Raw genomic sequence first — 21531 nt, 5'->3', positions numbered from 1 at the left:
CGTGCTGCCCCACTGAATGTGAATTCAGTTTTGAAAAATCTGGATTTAAAAGTCTAATGATGACCATGAAACTACTGTTGATAGTCATAAAAACCCATCTGGTTCCCTCATGTCCTTTAGGGAAGGAAATCTCCTGCCTTTACCTGGTGTGGCCCACATATGACACCAGACCCACAGCAAAGTGGTTGACTCTGAAAATGCCCTCTGAAATGGCTGAGCAAAGCACTCAGTTCAAGGGCAATTACTGATGGGCAGTAAATGCCCAGCCAGCAACACCACATCCCATGAGATTTTTTTTTTAAACTTGAGGAAGGATATGAAGGCATTGGAGTACAGAGTTCAGAGAAGATTCCCAAGAATGATTCCAGGGATAAATAACTGGAGCTATGAGGAGAGGTTGGGTCTGTTTTCCATGTAGAAAAGAAGGCTGATTGGAGACTTGTAGAGGGAATCATGATCCTGAGGGGTGTGGACAGGGTAAATAATGAAAATCTATTTCCCTTCTGGAGTACATCAAGAACTGGAGAGCACAGATTCAAAATAATTAGCAAAAGGAACAGAAGTGATGCGAGGAAAAATGTTTTCACCCAGAGGGTGGTTGGAGTCTGGAACGAACATCTTAAGAGGGTGATGGAGGCAGCTCCTTTCAAGGTATTTCAACAGGAATTGGATTGTTATCTGAAAAGAAAGAATGGCAAGGTTACAGGGATAAGGCAGGGGACTGGGATTAGGTAGGATGTTCTTTCAGTGAGCAGTGCAGACTCGATGGACCGAATGGCCTCCTCCTGAACTGTAACAATGCTGTGGTTTTGTCAGCACAGGCCCTCCATCATCAGCATTGGAACTGAAACTCCGATCATTACATCAACACAGAACCACACTGGAATTTCAGAAAACTGGCAAATCCTCCGAAAGGCAAGTGACACCAACATCAGGTGAAACTCACCAACCGCTCAACGTCTGCAACAGATTGATAGGATTGGTGAAAGCTCAGCGTTTAATCTGGGAGAAGGTGAACCAGAGAGCAGAAATAATTCAGAGCAAGAAAAGATGATAATAATGTCCCAGTCAGTAACAGGACATCAATCAGTCTCCTCTTATCATTGAGGAAACCAAATATTCAAAACACAAGTGTCTGAATCAAAGCTGATTTAATCAATATTTATACAGAACATCAATGCACACCCCAGCTTTCAGGCTTATTAATATCAGCAGCAACAAACTTCAGCTGTCAGAGTGAAGATGGTTCAGTCCAGATGTGATTAACAGAATCCAAATCCAATCCCTGCAGTCACTTGTGAATTTGCTGATGTCTCACCATGTGGGATGATTGAATGAATCCCTTTCCACACACTGAGCAGATGAACGGCCTCTCCCCAGTGTGACTCCGCTGGTGCTTAAGTAGGTTGGACTTCCAAGAGAAACCTTTCCCACAGAAAGAACAGATGAAAGGTCTCTCCCTGGTTTGAGTGTGTTTATGTGTCAGCAGATCCTTCCGGCTTTTAAAGCTCTTCTCACAGTCAGGATATTTAAACGGCCTCTGATCAGTATGAACAAGTTGGTGTGTCAGCAGATCGAATGAACGGGCAAATCCTTTCCCACAAATGGAGCAGGTGAACGGCTTCTCCCCGGTGTGAGTGAGTTTATGGCTCAACAGATCTCTTTTCCTTTTATAGTTTTTCTCACAGTAAGAACATTGAAAAGGTCTCTCCTCACTGTGGATACGATGGTGTGACAGGAGGCCGTATGAGGTTGTGAAGCTTTTCCGACACACAGAGCAGGTGAATGGTCTCTCCCCGGTGTGAACTCGCTGGTGTCTCAGAAGGTCGGATGATTTAGTGAATCCTTGCCCACACACAGAACAGGTGAATGGTCTCTCCCCGGTGTGACTGCGCTGATGAATATGCAGCTCAGATGGGTAATTGAATCCCTTCCCACAGTCTCCACATTTCCACAGTTTCTCCCCGTTGGGACAGCACTTGTGTTTTGACAGGTTTGATTTTCGGCTGAAGCATCGTCCACACACAGAACACGGAAACATGTTCTCCCCATTTCTCTCCTCACTGTGGATACAATGGTGTTTCAGGAGGTGGTACGAAGCTGTGAAGCCTTTCCGACACACAGAGCAGATGAACGGTCTTTCCCCAGTGTGAACTCGCTGGTGTCTCAGAAGGTCAGATGATTTAGTGAATCCTTTCTCACACACAGAACAGGTGAATGGTCTCTCCCCGGTGTGACTGCGCTGATGAATATGCAGCTCAGACGGGTAATTGAATCCCTTCCCACAGTCTCCACATTTCCACGGTTTCTCCCCCATGGGACAACACTTGTGTTTTGACAAGTTTGATGATTGGCTGAAGCTTCGTCCACACACAGAACACGGAAACACTTTCTCCCCATTGTGAGCGTTTTTTTTTTGATTCCATGTTCAAAAGCTGATAATGTTCTGGCTCTGATGAGTCGAGTGACTGTTACATCCTGATGTGATATTTACAAATCACCCCTTCCAATATCCTGAAAAATGAATTCAAAGAGGAGAAAAAGAGAGTGATAAACAGAAAGGCAGCTTGTGAAATGGAGTTGGATGAATCTGGTCATTTGTGGGACCGGCACTAGGAAATGTGACCATGAAAACTTCTGGATTGTCATAAAAAACAACTGGTTCACCAATGTACTTCTGGGAAGGGAAACTGCCACCTGATCTGGGCCTACACCTCCTGGTCTGGGGGAGAGAGGAAGAGGGAGGTGGGAGTGGGAAGGCTTGAAGGAGAGGATTTTATCTAAAACTCGACCAGAGCTCTCATGTAACATCCAAAACCATTAACCTCCACTATCATCTCCAAGTGTCCCTCCAAGTCAGAAAATGTCCCGAATTGTCCGACTCAGTACTGGATAAGCAGAAATGTCCTCCATTTAAATATCAGGACGAGGAAAGCAATCATCTTCAGTTTCTGTTACATATCCCACTCCCTAGCTACTATCTCTATTGCAACTCTTTGAGGCTGAACCAATCTGTTCATAATCTGGTTGTCAAATTTCATCCCAAACTGTTTTTTCGACGACACATCACTAAGACTGTCTATTTCCACCTCAGTAACTTTGTCCAGATTTGCTGCTGCCTCATCTCATCTGCTACTGAAATTCATTCATTCCTTTGTCACCTCAATCCTTAACGACTCAAATGATCCCCTTGCCAGCCTCAGATTCAACTTCACACAAGGTCATGTCAAAATCTGCTGCTTGTGTGCAGATTCACACTAATACCGGTTCACCCAACACCAGGAGTGACCAAATCCACTGGAGAAAAGGGGACATCTTGGGAGGGGGGGGGGGGGGGGGTATGGTGGGAGATGTTGATGACAAAACAATTGATGGAGGAAAGGGTGAAACCTGTTGAGAGTGAAGATTGTGGAAACTGGAGACATGTGGCTTTATCAGGGGTATCATTTGCACACCATTTACTTGGTGGAGGGGGCCCAACAGTTGTCCAAAACCAAAAATGCCATTATAACATTCCAAATATAAAATATTTGACTTACACTCTGCCTGTTCTACCAACCAACAGTGTGTACAGAGCTCCCTTGGATCTTAGGTTGTTCCCAGACACTCCATGCTGGTCCCCAACATATAAACACAAAAACTCTGTCAATATCCCCTCCCTTGACAGACAGAAGCCTGTTCCCCTAATCCTAACTACCATTGCCCACTCAGGTCACTCTCATCAAACTTCCTCCCCCAACTCAGTAAGAAGCCTTTCTCTCAACCCCCCCCTCCCCATGTCACTCACAGGTTCCTGTCTTCAGACCTCCTTCCTCACTCACTCCAACTACCCCTGCTCACTCACAATCTACTTTCCCCAACCTCCCCTCCACATGCTCATTCCCTGCGGCTGTGATAATTTAAATTCCAAACATTAACTGTTTCTCTCCACAGAAGCTGACAGACCTGAACATTTGTCCACATTTTATGTCTTTACTTCCGATTTCCAGCATCCGCAGTATTTTGCTCTAATTTGAACCATCTGACCGAAAGGCCACCCAGTCAGCTCAGCGGAATGTCCTCCAGCTGTTTTGTTTGGATTGTTGTCACCATCCGGGTCACTGAGAGCCCGCCCACTCGTCTGGCCGAATCCGCGCATGCGCTTCGCTGCCCGCCGAAACAAGATGGCGGCCGTTAACTGGGGCCTGTTCCCAGGAAAAGGCCCTGGAACCGAAAGCACGGGACCTCCAGGCTCCTGGCGGGGCTTGCAGTCTGCACCAGGTGTTTATGAAGCCTCCGCTCCCTCCCCATCCCGACTCCCCACTCCATTCCTCCCAGCGACCCTCACCTGCCGAAAAAAAACTCTCCAGCACTCGCAGGCCTCGGAGCAAAGTGACACTGCGCATGCTCTATATACAGCATTGCGCCGGCGTACTGGGCTCCTGGGGAGTGATCAGGGCAGATTCACAAACGCTGGGTATGTTGGGTAATAACAGCATTACTGAAACTCCGAATAGGTAGACGAAGATATATTTTGTTGCCTCGTTGAAATAAAAGACAAATTCGTGTAAATGGGTGTGTTATGTTCTATTTTCCAAAGTGATTTAAATGGCTGCTCTAAACAAAAGCAAACTGCTGCCGATGCTGGAATCTGAAACTAGAGAAAATGTTGGAAAATCTCAGCAGGTCTGGCAGCATATGTAAGGAGAAAAAAAGGGCCCAGATGCCGCTTTGTCAAAGATAAAAGCCGTAAAAGTGGGACATATTTATACTATAGGGTGAGGGAATGAAAGATGAGTCAAAACCACAGAAACCAAGGGAAAAGAGTGCTAAAATGTGCAGGTTCGGTGGATTGGTTATGCTAAATTGCCCCTTAGTGTCCAAAAGGTTCCTCGGGTTATGGGGATAGGTTGGAGGCATGGGTTAATTAGGGTGCTCTTTCCAAGGGCTGGTGCAGACTCAATGTGTCAAATAGCCTTCTTCTGCACTGCAAATTCTATGATAATGGCAGTCCCCAGAGAGAATAAAAGGGCAAATAGCAGAGAAACTAAAATCAGAGAGTAAGCTGTGACAGATGTAGATGTTGAGGGAAGGGGAGACATGACTGGGACAGAGGTAAAATGAGATGAAGGGGGGAAGGATTGGATTGGATTTGTTTATTGTCACGTGTACTGAGGTGCAGTGAAAAGTATTTTTCTGCGAGAGCTCAACAGATCATTAAGCAGCACGGTAGCATTGTGGCTAGCACAATTGCTTCACAGCTCCAGGGTCCCAGGTTCCATTCTGGCTTGGATCACTGTCTGTGCGGAGTCTGCACATCCTCCCCGTGTGTGCGTGGGTTTCCTCCGGGTGCTCCGGTTTCCTCCCAAAGTCCAAAGATGTGCAGGTTAGGTGGATTGGCCATGATAAATTGCCTTAGTGTCCAAAATTGCCCTTAGTGTTGGGTGGGGTTACTGTGTTGTGGGGATAGGGTAGAGGTGTGGACCTTGGGTAGGATGCTCTTTCCAAGAGCCGGTGCAGACCTGATGGGCCGAATGGCCTCCTTCTGCACTGTAAATTCTATGATAAATTCTATGATAAAGTACACGCAAAGAAAAGGAAATAAAAGAAAATACATAATAGGGCAACACAAGGTACATAATGTAACTACATAAGCACCGGCATCGGGTGAAGCATACAGGGGTGTAGTGTTACTGAGGTCAGTCCATAAGAGGGTCGTTTAGGAGTCTGGTAACAGTGGGAAAGGGGGGATCAGATAGGGGGAAAGAGTGGGGGGAAAATATACATAAAGACAGACAAAGAAATAAAAGGTAAAAGACAGTTAAAATTAAATTGAATGAAAACAAAGGGGTCGAGGTGGGCTAGAACTAATCATCTGAAGTTGTTGAATTCAATGTTGAGACCGGAAGGCTGTAGCGTGTCGAACCGCAAGATGAGATGCTGTTCCTCCAGTTTGCGTTGAGCTTCACTGGAACATTGCAGCAGGCCAAGGACAGACATGTGGGCATGGTAACATGGTCTTGTGTTAAAATGGCAATCAACGGAAAGGTCAGGGTCCTGAATGCGCAGAGACCGAAGGTCTACGTTTGGTTTCTCCAATACAGAGACCACATTGGGAGCAGTGAATGCAATAGACCAAATTGAAAGAGGTGCATGTGAAACGCTGCTTTAACCTGGAATGAATGTTTTGGGCCTGGGATGTTAAGCATGGAAGAGGTAAAAGGATAGGTGTTGCACCTTCCGCAATTGCATGGTAGGTTCCATGGATGATGGGAGAGGTGTTGGGCATGGTGGAAGAGTGGACTAGATTATCTCGTAGGGAATGGTGTTTGTGGAATGCTGACAGAGGGAGTGGAAGGAAGATGTGTTTGGTGGTGACATCACGCTGAAAATGGCAGAGGATTATGCTTTGCATACGGAGGCTGGTGGGGTGAAATGTGAGAATGAGGGTGATTCTATCCATGTTCTTGGAGGGAGCGGACGGGGCGAGGGTAGTGGTGTGGGAGATGGACCGCACATTGTTGATGGCCCTGTCAACAGCTGGAGGTGATAAATGATGGTTGAGGAAGAAGGAACACATTTGAAGCATCACTTTGGTAAGTGGCATCATTGGAACAAATGCGACGGAGGCGGAGGATCTGCGAGAAAGGGAGGGAGTCCATACAGGGTGTAGGGTGCGAAGATAGCTGTGGGAGTCAGTGGGATTGTAATAGATATTAGCAGATAGTCTATTGCTGGAAATGGTGCCAGCAAGGTCAACGAAGGGAAGGGAGGGGAGGAGTCTGAGATGGACCAGTTGAAAGTGATGAAGGGGTGGAAACTGGAAGCGAAGTTGATGAATTTTTTCAGTTCCGGACGAGAGCATGAAGCAGCACCAAAATAGTCATCGATGTACCGGTAAAGGGGTTGTGGGAGGGGACCCAGGTAGGCATGGAACAAGGAATGTTCCCCATAAAAAGGCAAGCATAGCTCAGACCCATGCGGGTACCCATTGCTACCTTTGATTTGGAGAAAGTGAGAAGAATTAAAGGAGAAGTTGTTGAGCGATAGAACAAGTTCAGCCAGGCGGAGTAGGGTGGTGGTGAATGGGATTTGGCCAGGCCTCTTTTGTTCAAGTATTGTATCATTTTTTATTCAAGTATTTATATCAAGTATTCCATATTATATTTTTAACCACCCTATCTACATGTCCACCAATGGACATGCACACCAAGGCCCCTCTGATCCTCTGTACTTCCTAGGGTCCTACCATTGATGATTTATTCCCTTGCCTTGTTTGCAGATTCTTTACCCAGCGTGAAACCACAGGTTGACCGTGTGCTGTGTAAAACCTGTCATTCCACAGGCCCCATTTTCCTGGAACAACATGAAGAATCTGCTGCTTTCTGTCATGTTGGGTGTTCCGATACACAAACAAACCAACATGGTTGTAGATGGTACAACTCTTGTTTTATTATTCTGTATAATAACAACTGTTAACTTCTGGCTGTGGTTCGTACTTCACCAGTTAACCTGTGGACCCAGCCCTAGCACTATCTTAGAGAGGCACTCAGCACATGGTGTATGTCTGAGTGTCACGCTCTGTGCTCTGAGCTATCTCCTGGTGGAATGAGCGGGAACTGTGGTGTTCCCTGTTTTATAGTGTGTGTGCTCTCACTGGTGATTGGCTGTGATGTTGCGTGTGTGTTGATTGGTCCATCGACCTGTCCATCAGTGTGTGTGTGTGATTGTACCATGATATGTTAATATGGATATCATGACATCCTCCCTTTTCACAAGAATATGTGCCTACATGGTAATAAATATTGGTGTGTACTGAGTGCGGCTGTGTATGTGTGTGCAATATTTACAACATGTACATGAGGCTGAACAATATACATAGGAAGGTGTCAGGTGCAACATAGCAACAAGGTTGTACCACAAACAAAACAAGTGCAATCATCAAATCTCGAAAGAGAACTCCTGGAACGACAAAAAGTGAAACATGTTAACATTGTTGCACAACAATTCAGTGAGTCCAATGTGCAAACAGGCTCATAAGTCCAGCCTAGTAGGTGGGTGACGAATTCGGGTTGACCGCCTCAAGGGTGGGTCAGGATCCACCGGCTGAGTAATGGGCCTGGCCATGGGCGATAGAGGAATAGGCAGAGTGGCAGCAAGCTCCACGAAGTCGACATCAGGGACAACAGGAGGGCGTGGCACCGGTGCATGATCACGTAGCGAGCGTGGAAGCAGCCGAAGGGCCCGCCGATTACACCGGCGAATGGAGCCATCAGGCATGCGAACCAGGAACGAGGCGGAGAACCTCGGCAGTTGCCGACCAGCCACCCTCTGGTAGGTGTATGCGGATGTTGTCTCCAGGCGCCAGGGCAGGAAGATCAGTTGCCCGAGTGTCATGTGCCACCTTCTGCTGAGCATGCCGCTGTCGCATCATTTGCAGTACTGGAGCATGGTCGGGTTTAGGAACATGAATGGACGGCACAGTGGTCCTGAGGGCACGACCCATCAACAGCTGGGCTGGTGAGAGGCCTGTGGACAGTGGGGCCAAGCGATAGGCCAGCAGGGCTAAACAGAAGTCAGATCCGGCATCAGCAGCCTTGCAGAGGAGCCGCTTCACGATATGGATGCACTTTTCCGTCTTGCCATTTGACTGGGGATGCAGAGGGCTGGCTGTCACGTGTGTGAAGCCATATGAAGCGGCAAAAGAAGACCATTCTTGGCTCGCAAAACAGGGCCCATTGTCCGACATGACGGTAAGCGGAATGCCATGGCGAGCGAAGGTTTCTTTACATGCTCTGATTACAGCTGATGATGTCAAGTCGTACAGGCGTATGACCTCCGGATAATTGGAAAAATAGTCAATTATGATGACGTAGTCCCTGCCGAGTGCATGGAAAAGGTCCACACCCACCTTTGCCCAGGGGGACGTTACCAACTTATAGGGCTGAAGCGTCTCAGGGGGTTGCGCCGGCTGAAACCTTTGGCAGGTGGGGCAGTTGAGCACCATGTTGGCGATGTCGTTGTTGATGCCCGGCCAGTACACAGCTTCTCGGACCCTCCGCCTGCACTTTTCAACTCCGAGATGACCTTCGTGCAATTGTTCGAGGACAAGCCTGTGCATGCTGTGTGGGATCATAATCCGGTCCAACTTTAGGAGGACACCATCAATGACGGCCAAGTCATCCCGGACATTGTAGAATTGTGGGCACTGCCCCTTGAGCCACCCTTCCGTCATGTGGCGCATCACATGTTGTAGAAGGGGGTGAGCCGCAGTCTCACGGCGAATGTGGGCCAGACTTGCATCAGTAGCTGGCAGATTGGCCGATGTGAAGGCTACATGTGCTTCGACCTGACAGACAAACCCCCCGATTCGGGCGGTGTGCTCACTGCTCTGGACAGGGCATCCGCGATGATGAGGTCCTTTCCCGGGGTGTAGACCAGTTGGAAGTCGTACCTCTGGAGCTTGAGCAGAATGCGTCGGAGACGAGGGGTCATCTCATTGAGGTCCTTTTGTATGATGCCGACTAGGGGGCAATGGTCGGTCTCCACAGTGAACTGAGGAAGACCATACACATAGTCGTGGAATTTATCTATGCTGGTTAACAAACCCAAGCACTCCTTCTCAATCTGCGCATAGCGCTGTTCTGTGGGGGTCATGGCCTGCGAGGCATGGGCGACCGGGGCCCATGCTGCAGTGTTGTCCCGTTGCAGGAGTACCGCCCCAATGCCGGACTGGCTGGTATCAGTCGAGATCTTTGTATCTCGTGTAGTGTCGAAGAACGCCAATACCGGGGCGGTGGGGAGCTTGATCTTGAGCTCCTCCCATTCCTTCTGGTGTGCGGGAAGCCATTGGAACTCCGTAGTCTTCTTCACTAGGTGGCGAAGAGCCGTTGTGTGGGAGGCAAGGTTGGGAATAAACTTCCCCAGGAAGTTGACCATCCCGAGAAAGCGTAGCACTGCCTCCTTGTCTGCCGGCTGCGGCATGGCTGCAATAGCTGTCACTTTGTCTGCATCCGGACACACCCCTGACCGGGATATGTGGTCCCCCAGAAACTTTAGCTCAGTTTGGCCAAAAGAACACTTGGCTCGGTTGAGGCGCAGGCCGTGTTCTCGTATCCGAGCAAAGACGCGCTGGAGACGACTGATGTGCTCCCATGGTGTGGTGGACCAGATGATGACGTTGTCAACATAGAAGCGCACGCCTTCGATGCCCTCCATCATCTGTTCCATGATTCGATGAAACACTTCGGATGCCGAGGTGATGCCAAACGGCATCCTATTGTAGCAGTATCTGCCAAAGGGAGTGTTGAAAGTACACAGCTTCCTGCTGGACTGATCCAGCTGAATCTGCCAAAAGCCCTTTGAGGCATCAAGCTTGGTAAAAAGTTTAGCCCGGGCCATTTCGCTCGTGATTTCTTCCCGTTTGGGTATGGGGTAGTGTTCCCTCATGATGTTATTGTTCAGGTCGTTCGGGTCGATGCAGATCCAGAGCTCGCCAGAGGGCTTTTTTACGAACACCATGGAGCTGACCCATGGCGTAGGCTCCGTGACCCGGGAAAGCACTCCTTGGCCCTGCAGATCCTGCAGCTGCTGCTTGAGGCGGTCCTTGAGTGGTGCTGGGACTCTACGAGGTGCGTGAATGACTGGGGTGGCATCCGGTTTGAGCCGTATTCTGTAAGTGTAGGGCAGCGTGCCCATGCCCTCGAAAACCTGCTGGTTGTGGGCGAGGAGTGAGTGGAGCTGTGCCCTAAAGTCTGCATCCGGGAAATCGGACGTGCTTTCTGGAGACAGAGTGTGTACCCACTGAACGAGGTGGAGGATCTTGCACGCCTGTGCGCCTAGCAGAGAGTCCTTCGAGGATCCAACTATCTCAAAAGACAGTGTGGCTGTGTATGAATTGTGTGCAACCTCGAGCTGGCAAGACTCCATGGCCGTGATAACATTACCGTTGTAATCGACCAACTGGCAGCGGGATGGCCGAATCGGTGGTTTGACCTTCAAGGTGTAGAAGGCTGACCATGCACAGAGATTGGCGGAGGCACCAGTGTCTAAACGGAATGTGATTGGTGATCGGTTGACCGTTAGGGTGGCACACCATTCATCGCCCGGATTAACGCTGTGCACTGGCATCGGCTGGTGGGTCCTACTTGGGGACATCTGATTTCTGTCTATTACCGCAACGCGGAAGGCTTCCTGGTCGTCGGTATCACCAGTCTGTACGTCGTCAGGGTATGACTCGGTGTATGGAGGCTGAATGGCCCACACGTTCCTGTGAGGCTGGTGGAATTGCGGAGCATTGGCAGGTTCAGCTGCTCGACAGCAGGCAGCGTAGTGGCCCATCTTGCCACAGCGGAGGCATTGTCGGGTTTTGGCTGGACATTGCCGCTTTGTGTGCGGATCCACAGTTGCCGCACATCGTGACATCATGGCGTTCGTTGCGCCACCGCGTATGCGCAGTTCGGTCCTGCATAGAGCGCACCTGCGCATCATGTCCTTCTGCGCCGACGTCCCCTCTTTTGGCGCGTACAAGCCTCAGAAAGCGTGCAAAACGGCCACCCTCATCCGGGCCGCGGGCCGGGTGGTACTCGATCGACTAGACCCGCTCGGCCTCGTAGGACCCCTGCCGTGCCGATTTGGCCGCCTGGAATTGGGAGTAGCGGCTGGTCGCGTTTTCGTGGAGGATGCAGGTTCCGATGGCGGTGGCTAGGGTGATGCTCTTTATTTTGAGAAGCTGCTGTCGTAGGGTGTCCAAGGTGACTCCAAAAACTATCTGGTCCCGAATCATGGAATCGGAGGTGGCCTCATAGCCGCAGGACTGCGCGAGGATACGGAGGTGTGTCAAAAAGGATTGAAAAGGCTCATCCTTACCCTGCAGGCGCTGCTGGAAGAGGTACCTCTCGAAGCTCTCATTCACTTCAACGCTGAAGTGTTGCTCATATTTTAGAAGGACTGTCTTGTACTTCGTCTTGTCCTCGCCTTCCGCGAATGCCAGGGAGTTGTAGATGTGGATGGCGTGTTGCCCTGCCGTGGAGAGGAGGGGGGGCGATCTTCCTGGTGTCCGAGGCCTTCTTCCTGTCTGTGACTAATAGTAAGAGCTGGAAGCGCTGTTTAAACAGCTTCCAGTTGACACCGAGATTTCCAGCGATTTGGAGCGGCTGCGGCGGGCTGATGGTGTCTATGGCGCAGGATGGCAGATCTCTGAAGATGTGCAGGTAGGTTTCACAGTTGCTGGCGAGTTTCCAAGCCTGGTATCATGTCGTGTTGGGTGTTCCGATGTACAAACGAACCAACACAGTTGTAGATTGTACAACTCTGTTTTATTATTCAGTAATAACAACTGTTAACTTCTGGCTGTGGTTCATACTTCACCAGTTAACCTGTGGACCCAGCCCTAGCACTATCTTAGAGAGGCACTCAGCACATGGTGTATGTCTGAGTGTCACGCTGTGAGCTCTGAGCTATCTCCTGGTGGAATGAGCGGGAACTGTGGTGTTCCCTGTTTTATAGTGCGTGTGCTCTCACTGGTGATTGGCTGTGATGTTGCATGTGTGTTGATTGGTCCGTCGACCTGTCCATCAGTGTGTGTGTGTGATTGCAACATGATATGTTAATATGGATATCATGACACTTTCCAGATCCCTTCATTTCCTCTCATCTGTTTAAAGCCACAAACAGAAAGGTCCAGTTTTCTCCTGGAGTTTGAGACAAATCAGTTTTCAAAATGATGCAGAGTTTCAGCCAATGGTTGGTTGCAGGATCAGCTCGGTCCTCCAGTCCCACCCCCTCTTCCTATTGGTCTGGAGATGCTGTCAATCACTCCCCGGGGCATGGTGAGCTGGAGGATGCGGAGTATTGAGAGTAACTCCGATCAGAAGTTTGGGGGACCTGTTCATTGACGGGACGTTTGCGAGCTTAGGGGCGCTGGAGGAGATGTTTGGGCTACCCTCGGGAAATGCTTTCAGGTACATGCAGGTGAGGGCGTTTGTGAGGCGGCAGGTGAGGGAATTTCCGCTACTCCTGGCACAGGGGGTTCAAGATAGGGTGATATCGGGCGTATGGGTTGGAGAGGTCAAGGTGTCGGCGATATACGAGGAGATGAAAGAGGAGGAGGCTTTGGTAGAGGAGCTGAAGGGTAAATGGGAGGAGGAGTTGGGGGAGGAGATTGAGGAGGGGCTATGGGCTGATGCCCTAAGTATGGTTAATTCCTCTTCCTCGTGTGCCAGGCTTAGCCTGATACATTTTAAGGTGGTTCATCGAGCGCATATGACGGGGGCGAGGCTGAGTAGGTTCTTTGGGGTAGCGGACAGATGTGGGAGGTGCTCAGGAAGTCCGGCGAACCATGTCCATATGTCTTGGTCATGCCCGGCACTGGAGTGGTTCTGGAGGGGATTTGCGGGAACAGTATCTAAGGTGGTGAAAGTCCGGGTCAAGCCAAGCTGGGGGCTAGCACTATTTGGAGTAGTGGACGAACCGGGAGTGCAGGAGGCGAAAGAGGCCGGCATTCTGGCCTTTGCGTCCCTAGTAGACCGGCGAAGGATCTTGCTAATGTGGAAGGAGGCGAAGCCCCCCAGCGTGGAGGCCTGGATAAATGATATGGCTGGGTTTATCAAGTTGGAGAGGATAAAGTTTGCCTTGAGAGGGTCTGCGCAGGGGTTCTACAGGCGGTGGCAACCGTTCCTAGACCATCTCGCGGAGCGTTTAATGAAGGTCGGACAGCAGCAGCAGCAACCCGGGGGGGGAGGGGGGGTAATCGTTCGTGGGGTGGGGGAGGGGAGGGAGGGGGGAAAGGGGGGTTTCTTTGGGGGGCATTTGAGCAAGAAAACACATGAATGATCCAGAAATTGACATGTACGGGATGAATCCAATGTACAAAATTCTGTATCTTATTGACTTGCCATGTTCATGTCTTGCCACGCGAGTTCTCTTTCTTTTCTTTGTTACGGGGGGGTTTGTTTGTAAGGTGGAAAATATTGTTGAAAAATTCTTAATAAAAACATATTTTTTTTAATAAGAGTCGGTTCAGGCGATTGTTTGGAAATTCTCAACCGGTCAGATACCACCGGGTAAGTCGGGAGGGAGGGATGACATTTGACGGCAAAAGTTGCTCCGGCGAAAGTTGCTCGGGCTTTTATCCCAGAAAGGCCCAGATTAAGCGCCGTATGAGGCTCTCCCCCGCCTCCCATTCACTCTGATTGGTTGGAGGACCACCTGCTCTAGTTTGGTCCTCCAGCTACGCCCCCTCTTCCTGTAGCTCCGAACCCGCTGTCAATCAGTCCCCAGGCATTGTGAGCTGGAGCAAACCCTTCACAATTATTGTCAGCTCCCTGGTTTGCAGCTGCGGAGCTTCTCCCTCCCTCCCGGGAACAGGCCCAGGTTAACGGGCACTATCCTGCTTCAGACACTGGAGGATGGTTCACATCAGAGGATGGGGGAGGGGGACAAGAAATGAGAGCTTACACTTTTTACTCAAATCAATGAGGACTCTGATCTCTGGCAAGGAAGGAAACCCTGGCAGGTGGGTGGGGAGGATTCACAAACACCCGCTGGAGACCCCAAACCCCCAATAAGACCCATTGATTTTATTGTCAGTCTGCAGACAGGAGCTGGAGAACTGAACCCAGGCAGAGGAGAGGGAGGGAGAAAACTGGGAGTGGAGGAAAGAAATGGTGCAGATGGGGAGATGGGTTTGGATTTCAGCCCAGGAAGGAGGGAGGGAGAGTGTGTGGAACGGGGATTGACAGCTTTGGGGGAACAGGAGAGGAAAAAATGTTCCAGAGAAACTAGCATTGTCTCTTTGAGAATTTCTATCCTGGACTGACATTGATGACTTTTGTAAACTCCTTTTACTAGGGGTTAGAAGTGGAGAATTTGCCCACAACAAACTGAATCCAAGCTGAAGAGACAAAAGGACATTCGCACAATAGGAATCATGAAGCAGCAATTGGACATTCAGCCCCGTGAGCCTGTTCCACCATTTAATAACATCACGGCTGATCTGATAGTGACCTCAAATCTGCATCTTACCTACATCTGATAAACCTGTCGATACCCATGGAGAAACCGTGGAAATGTGGGGACTGTGGGATGGGATTCAATTACCCGTCTGAATTGGAAACTCATCGACGTAGTCACACTGGGGAAAGGCCATTCACCTGCTCTACATGTGGGAAGGGATTCACTCGGTCATCATACCTCATCATACACCAGCATGTTTACAGTGGTGAGAGGCCTTTCACCTGTCTGGAATGTGGAAAGGGATTTAATACTTTATCAAAACTCCGAACTCACCACCAGGTCCACTCTGACCAGAGACCATTTAAATGTGCTGACTGTGAAAAGAACTTTGAAAGCAGAAATAATTTACTGTTACATCAACGCACTCACACTGGGGAGAGGCCATTTACCTGCTCCGTGTGTGGGAAAGGATTCACTCAGTCATCGAGCCTCCGGACACACCAACGTGTTCACACTGATCAGAGATCTTTTAATTGTTCTGAGTTTGAGAAGAGCTTTAAAAGTAAAAATTATTTATTGATACATCAACGCACTCACACTGAGGAGAGGCCGTTCACCTGCTCCGTGTGTGGGAAGAGATTCACTTGTGGATCGAACCTCCAGACACACCAATTTGTTCACACTGATCAGAGACCTTTTAATTGTTCTGAATGTGTGAAAACATTTAAAAGTATAAGGGATCTTCTGAAACACCAACGCATTCACACCGGAGGGAGGCCATTCCCCTGTTCCGATTGTGGGAAGGGATTCACCCGATTAGCCCACCTTCTGAGACACCAAGTTCACACTGGGGAGAGACTGTTCTCCTGCCGTGTGTGTAGGCAGCAATTCATTGATTCATCCGACCTTCTGGTACTCCAGCGAGTTCACACTGGACAGAGACCGTACACTTGCCCCGTGTGTGACAAGAAATTCACTCAGTCATCCCACCTGACTACACACCAACTTATCATATTGATCAGAGACCTTTCAAATGCTCTGATTGCGAGAAGGGATTTAAAAGTAAATGGAATCTGCTGAAGCACCAGCGAGTTCACAGTGGGGAGAGGCCGTACACCTGCTGTGTGTGTGGGAGGGGATTCGCTCAGTCAAACAACCTGCTGCGACACCAGCAAGTTCACAGGCGACAGCAGGGATGGATTCTGCTGTTATTCCTGCTGTGAATCACATCCAGGATTGAATGATGTCTGGATGCCTGTTTCCAGTGGGGCTTCACAGTTTTCTGGTACAACAATTGTATGTATGGTTGACATTTAGGGAGAAAGCCGTGGACAGCAGGAAGATATCAATGGACTGGTCACATGGGCAGAACCATTACAAATGGAATTCAATCGTTAAATTTTTTTTTTTAGAGCATTCAATTTTTTTCCAATTAAGCGGCAATTTAGAGTGGCCAATCCACCTACCCTGCACATCTTTTAACTTGGGGTGAGACCCACGCAGACATGGGGAGAACGTGCAAACTCCACATGGACAGTGACCCAGGGCTAGCATCAAACCTGGGACCTCAGCGCCATGAGACAGCAGTGCTAACCACTGCACCACCCTGCCAACCCGGAATTCAATTTAATAATAATCTTTATTATTGTCATAAGTAGGCATACATTAACACTGCAATGAAGTGACTGTGAAAACCCCCTAGTCGCCACATTCCGGCGCCTGTTCAGGTACACAGATGGAGAGTTCAGCATGTCCAATTCACCTAAAAAGCATGTCTTTCAGGAATTGTGGGAGGAAACCGTAGCACACGGAGGAAACCCAGGCAGGCATGGAGAGAATGTGCAGACTCCGCACAGACCAGTGACCGAAGCTGGGAATCAAACCTAGGACCCTGACGCTGTGAACAATGTTAACCACTGTGCTACAAACAGTGAGAGATAATGAATTTCAGAGTGAAAACAAGACAAGGAAATGAACTATAAATAGAATGATACTGAGAACGTAGAGCAACAGAGAGGCATTGGAGTCCCTATCCACAGGTAGCTGGAGAGATCGATCAGGCAGCCAAGAATCCTTTCTTGGATGAGGCCTGGAATATAAGAGCAAGGAGATGATGCAAGAAGCGTTCTGGTCACTGTATTAATGAACTATAAGTCATGATTCATTAATTAGTATAAACCTGAAGTCAATTTGATCATTTATATAATTGCAGTCAGTGTTCTGTTGATCAAATCTTGGGGATAAAGTTGAAGCTGAATGACAAGCGATTGTAACAGTGAAAAAATCAGAATTCTTCAGGAAGTTAAAATCTAAACTGTTTATATAACAAAAATGAAGAAAATCATTTCAGTTAATTCCTGAGAAAAATAACGTGACATCAGGCAAATGGAACGAGCTGATTGGTGAGTGGCTGATGAATCTTTATTTATTTTAACCTCCAGCTTATTGTTGCTTCAGTCAGTTAATAATGAAATAAATAAAGGCAATGACAGGGCATCCCAGTCCTGTGGAGAGCACATCCTGGTCACTGGATTCATCAATTGTAAAGTGAGACAATTCATTAGTCATCACAAAACTGAAATCAATCTGATCATCATTCATAGAATCGTGGTCCATTCATCAAATCCAGGGGATAAAGATGAAGTTGACATTGTAAGAGTAAAGATGTCTGAATTTCTCAGTCAATTAATCATTTGAGAGGTTTAGATATTAACAATTAACAAAAACGGATGGTGCAATGGCATCCTGGTTAGCACTGCTGCCTGACGGCGCTGAGGACCTGGTTTCGGCCCCGGATCGCTGTCCATGTGGAGTTTGCACATTCTCCCTGTGTCTGCGTGTGTCTTACCCCCACAACCTAAAGATGTGCAGGGTAGGTGAATTGGGCATGCTAAATTGTCCTTTAATTGGAAAAAAAAGAATTGGGTATTTTAAATTTATTTAAATAAAACAATTATCAAAAACATTTCAGTTAATTCTCGGTAAAAGGTGACTTCAGCTCAATGGAAGAAACTGATTGGTGAGAAGCTGATGAATCTTTATTTATTTTAATCTTAAATTTATTTTGCTTAAGTCAACTAATCAAATAACTAAAGACCTGGCCAGGGATTCCAGTCCTGCTCCACGTGGGAAAACCAGGATACTTCTCATGTCCAGAACAATCACAAGTGCAGGAAGTGACATCAACTGGAGCAACAGGAAGCAAAGGGCAGTGGTCGAGGGGTATGTTTGTGATTGGTGGAGTATTTCCAGTGCGATTCTAGATTTCTCAGGTCATGATTCCATGCTTCTTGAGTTTAACATGGGGACAGCATTAAGTCATTTACGGTCCTCTTTTTGACAGTGAGAAAGAAAGCTGCAGACTTTTATTATTCATTTATGGAATGTGGGCTTCACTGGTTAGGCCAGCATTTATTGCCCATCCCTCGATGCCCTTCAGAACGTGGTGGGGAGTTTTCTTCTTGAACCGCTGCAGTCATTCAGTCCACCCACTGTGCTGTTAGGGAGTGAGTTCCAGGATGTTCTCCCAGCGACAGGAAGAAACAATGACATATTTGCCAGTCAGGATGGTGAGTGACTTGGAGGGGAGCCTCCAGGTGATGGGGTTCCCATGATCTGCTGCTCGTGGCCATCTAGATGGTCATGGGTTTGGAAGGTGCTGACTAAAGAACATTGGTGAGTTACTGCAGTGCATCTTGTAGATGGTACACACGGCTGCCACTGTTCGTCGGTGATGGATGGTTTGAATGTTTGTGGAAGGGGGAGCAATCAAGCGGGCTTTGTCCTGGATGCTGTTGAGCTTCTTGAGTGTTGTTGGAGCTGCACTCATCCAGGCAAGTGGAGAATATTCCATTACACTCCTGACTCGTGCATTGCAGATGGTGGACAGGTTGGGGGGGGGGGGGGGGGGGGTCAGGAGATGAGTTACCCTTCGTAGGATTCCTCATCTTTGACCTGCCCTGGCAGCCAGAGTATTACTGTGGCACGTCCAGTTCAGATTTTGACCAGTGGATGTTGATTGTAAGGGATTCAGCGATGGTAATGTCATTGAATGTCAAGGGGCGATGGTTAGATCCTCTCTTGTAGGAGATGATCATTGCCTGACACTTGTGTGGCATGAATGTAACTTGCCACTTATCAGTCCAAGCCTGGATATTGTCCAGGTCTTGCTGCATTTGGACAAAGAGCTGCTTCATTATCTAAGGAGTCGCAAATGGTGCTGAACATTGTGCAGTCATCCACAAACATCCCCACTTCTGACCTTATGATGAAGGCAGCTCATTGATGAAGCAGCTGAGGATGGTTGGGCCGAGGACACTGCCCTGACGAACTCCTGCAGTGATGTCCTGGAGCTGAAATGGTTGGCCTCCAACCACCACAACCATCTTCCTTTGTGCCAGGTACGACTCCAACCAGCGGAGAGTTTTCACCCTGATTCCCATTGACTCCAGATTAGCTAGGGCTCCTTGATGCTATACTCGGTCAAGTGCTGCCTTGATGTCAAGGACAGTCAATCTCACCTCAGGCATTCAGTGCTGTTGTCCATGTTTGAACCAATGCTGCAATGGCTGCAGGAAGACATCAAATAGACTGATCAGCGGGCCAGAAAAGTAGCAAACCGAGGTCAATCCAGAGAAGCGCGGGGTAATAAATACATTTGGGGAGGACAAACATGGCAAAGGGAAAGACTATGAATGGTATGATGTGTAGGGGGACAGAGGGGCGTTAGAATGCATGTCCACAGATCCCTGAAGGTGACAGGAGAGGTAGACATGGTGATTGTAGAGGCAGAGAGGATACTTTGTTATTCACAGGGACACAGAGTACTGGAGCAGGGAATATTCCCAGCAATTTCTATTGGAGGAAAGACCTGAAACCGCTCTCTCCACAGATGCTGCCAAAGCTGCTGAGTATTTCCAGCATTTCCTGTTTTTATTATAAGATCAGGGAGGTTATACTGGAACTGTCCAAAACACTAGTTAAACCACAGCTGCATTACTGAGTACAGTTCTGGTCACCACATTACAGGAAGGATGTATTCATACAGCGAGAATGCAGATTGACGAGGATGTTGACACAAATGGAGAATTTTAACGATGAGGGAAGATTGGAGAGGCTGAGGTGGTTTTCTGTGGAACAGAGAATGCTGGGGAGAGATTAACTGAGGTGTTTAACATTCTGAGGGGCCTAGATAGAATGGATAAGGATCTATTTCATGAATAGATCAATAACCAAGGGGTTTAGATTTAAAGTAATTTGCAGAGGATTGCGGGTGGAAGGGGGGTAATGGATCTCTGTGTCTATTCTGAACCTTGGAAATTCGTTTTCCCTTCTCAGTTTCCAAATAACAGAGGTCAAGTCTGTGCTTTTTGGCAAAGTCCAGTTGAAATTTATTTGTCAGCTGTGCCATTGGGAAACTTCTTTTTATTACAAAATTTAGAAAGAACTAGCCCTGCAGCAAGCTAGTCAGATTAATTGTCTTTCGCGAATACAGAAGTTGAGTTTTCATTCATATCATAATACACCAGATAAAATAACTGGGTAATTGCGATTAGCAAAGCGAGCAGCAAAGGTTTCAGAAATATAGATGGAGTGAGCAAGAAGAGAAACAGAACAGAGCAACAGAAGCACTTTTCCATTCCGGTAAGTGATTCTTAAGAGAATTGTTATCTCAAAGTCTGGCCTTCTTTTTACTGCTGATTGGCTTTAACTATTTAGAATTTTCTCAATTCAGACAAAGTGGCTGTCCATCAATTTAAGAGATATAGATATTTGAATATGTTTATGTAATTTTCCCATTCCATCGCTTGCCAATTTTCCAAATTATCGACACCTGCATCTCAACATTTATTGAAAAAACACAACCTTCAGGGCATTATAACCTTTGACTGTCTATTACCATGGAAACGGGACTGCCTGTGCTGGAAAAGCAGCAGCATACAAAGGGGTCTTTTAGCTAGTTGGCGTCACTGACCTTGTTTGGCTCAACAATTTGCAAATGTTAAAATCTAGGTTGAATGAAAGAAAACTAAAGTGGATGTTCTGGATTAATCCATAATGGGTTTTCAGCTTTGTTGCACTCAAATTATGCTTAATGTGTTCTCATTTAACCCGTTTACCTTTAGCATCTATAGCTAACTAGAAAAGCCAATTTCTATCAGTCCTCCCTTTTGATTCTTCTAAAGATTAATAAGATGAATCAAAATAATGAATAGAAATTAAGGAAGAAATGTGACAAGATAGAAGTAAGCGCAGGGAGTAACTCATTCACATTGTCTGTAATCGTTCACTTGTTTGTGAACAGCCTTCAACACTGGAGCGGACAAAGCTTTGCAAGCGATACAAGCATTCTGGAAGCATTTTATTCAAAAATATAATTATACAGTACAATAACGATTCAGTAATAATGGAAATTGATTATATGAATGCAGTAATATTTGGGTAATAATGCAGTAATAAAAGTTCAATAGTAGGAGCCTTGTTCAATGTCATGGGCTGGTAGTGCAGTTGGACCACTATGAACCACTTTGATTATTGGGGCATTATGGGTAGCCATACATTGGCCAATGCATCTGATCGACAAGATCACTACATAAA

General features: G+C 47.7%; 2 protein-coding genes across 3 annotated transcripts in view; one reads left to right on the top strand and one right to left on the bottom strand.

Annotated features, from left to right (window-relative positions):
- Window positions 1–21531, top strand: part of LOC140421682 (leucine-rich repeat and immunoglobulin-like domain-containing nogo receptor-interacting protein 1) — a 216193-nt gene that overhangs the window by 58427 nt on the left and 136235 nt on the right. The window lies entirely within an intron of this gene.
- Window positions 1135–4380, bottom strand: LOC140421700 (uncharacterized). Of its 2 annotated transcripts, none has more exons than XM_072506531.1 (2): window positions 4328–4380; window positions 1135–2514 (listed from the first exon to the last, which is right to left on the bottom strand). In XM_072506531.1, the coding sequence occupies exon 2, from the start codon at window positions 2315–2317 to the stop codon at window positions 1292–1294; it is 1026 nt and encodes a 341-aa protein (XP_072362632.1). In that variant the 5' UTR covers window positions 2318–2514; window positions 4328–4380; the 3' UTR covers window positions 1135–1291. The 2 variants fall into 2 exon arrangements, with proteins under 2 accessions (XP_072362632.1, XP_072362630.1); XM_072506529.1 differs by having other exon boundaries at window positions 3946–4360.

This window comes from Scyliorhinus torazame, chromosome 5 (genome assembly GCF_047496885.1).
Source record: "Scyliorhinus torazame isolate Kashiwa2021f chromosome 5, sScyTor2.1, whole genome shotgun sequence".
In the NCBI taxonomy this organism is placed as follows: Eukaryota; Metazoa; Chordata; class Chondrichthyes; order Carcharhiniformes; family Scyliorhinidae; genus Scyliorhinus; species Scyliorhinus torazame.
This window is presented reverse-complemented; position numbering and strand designations above follow the sequence as displayed.

Coding starts and splice junctions, on each gene's coding strand:
- LOC140421700 (XM_072506531.1), bottom strand. CDS start 2,317: ATGGGGGAGAAACCGTGGAAATGTGGAGACTGTGGGAAGGGATTCAAT.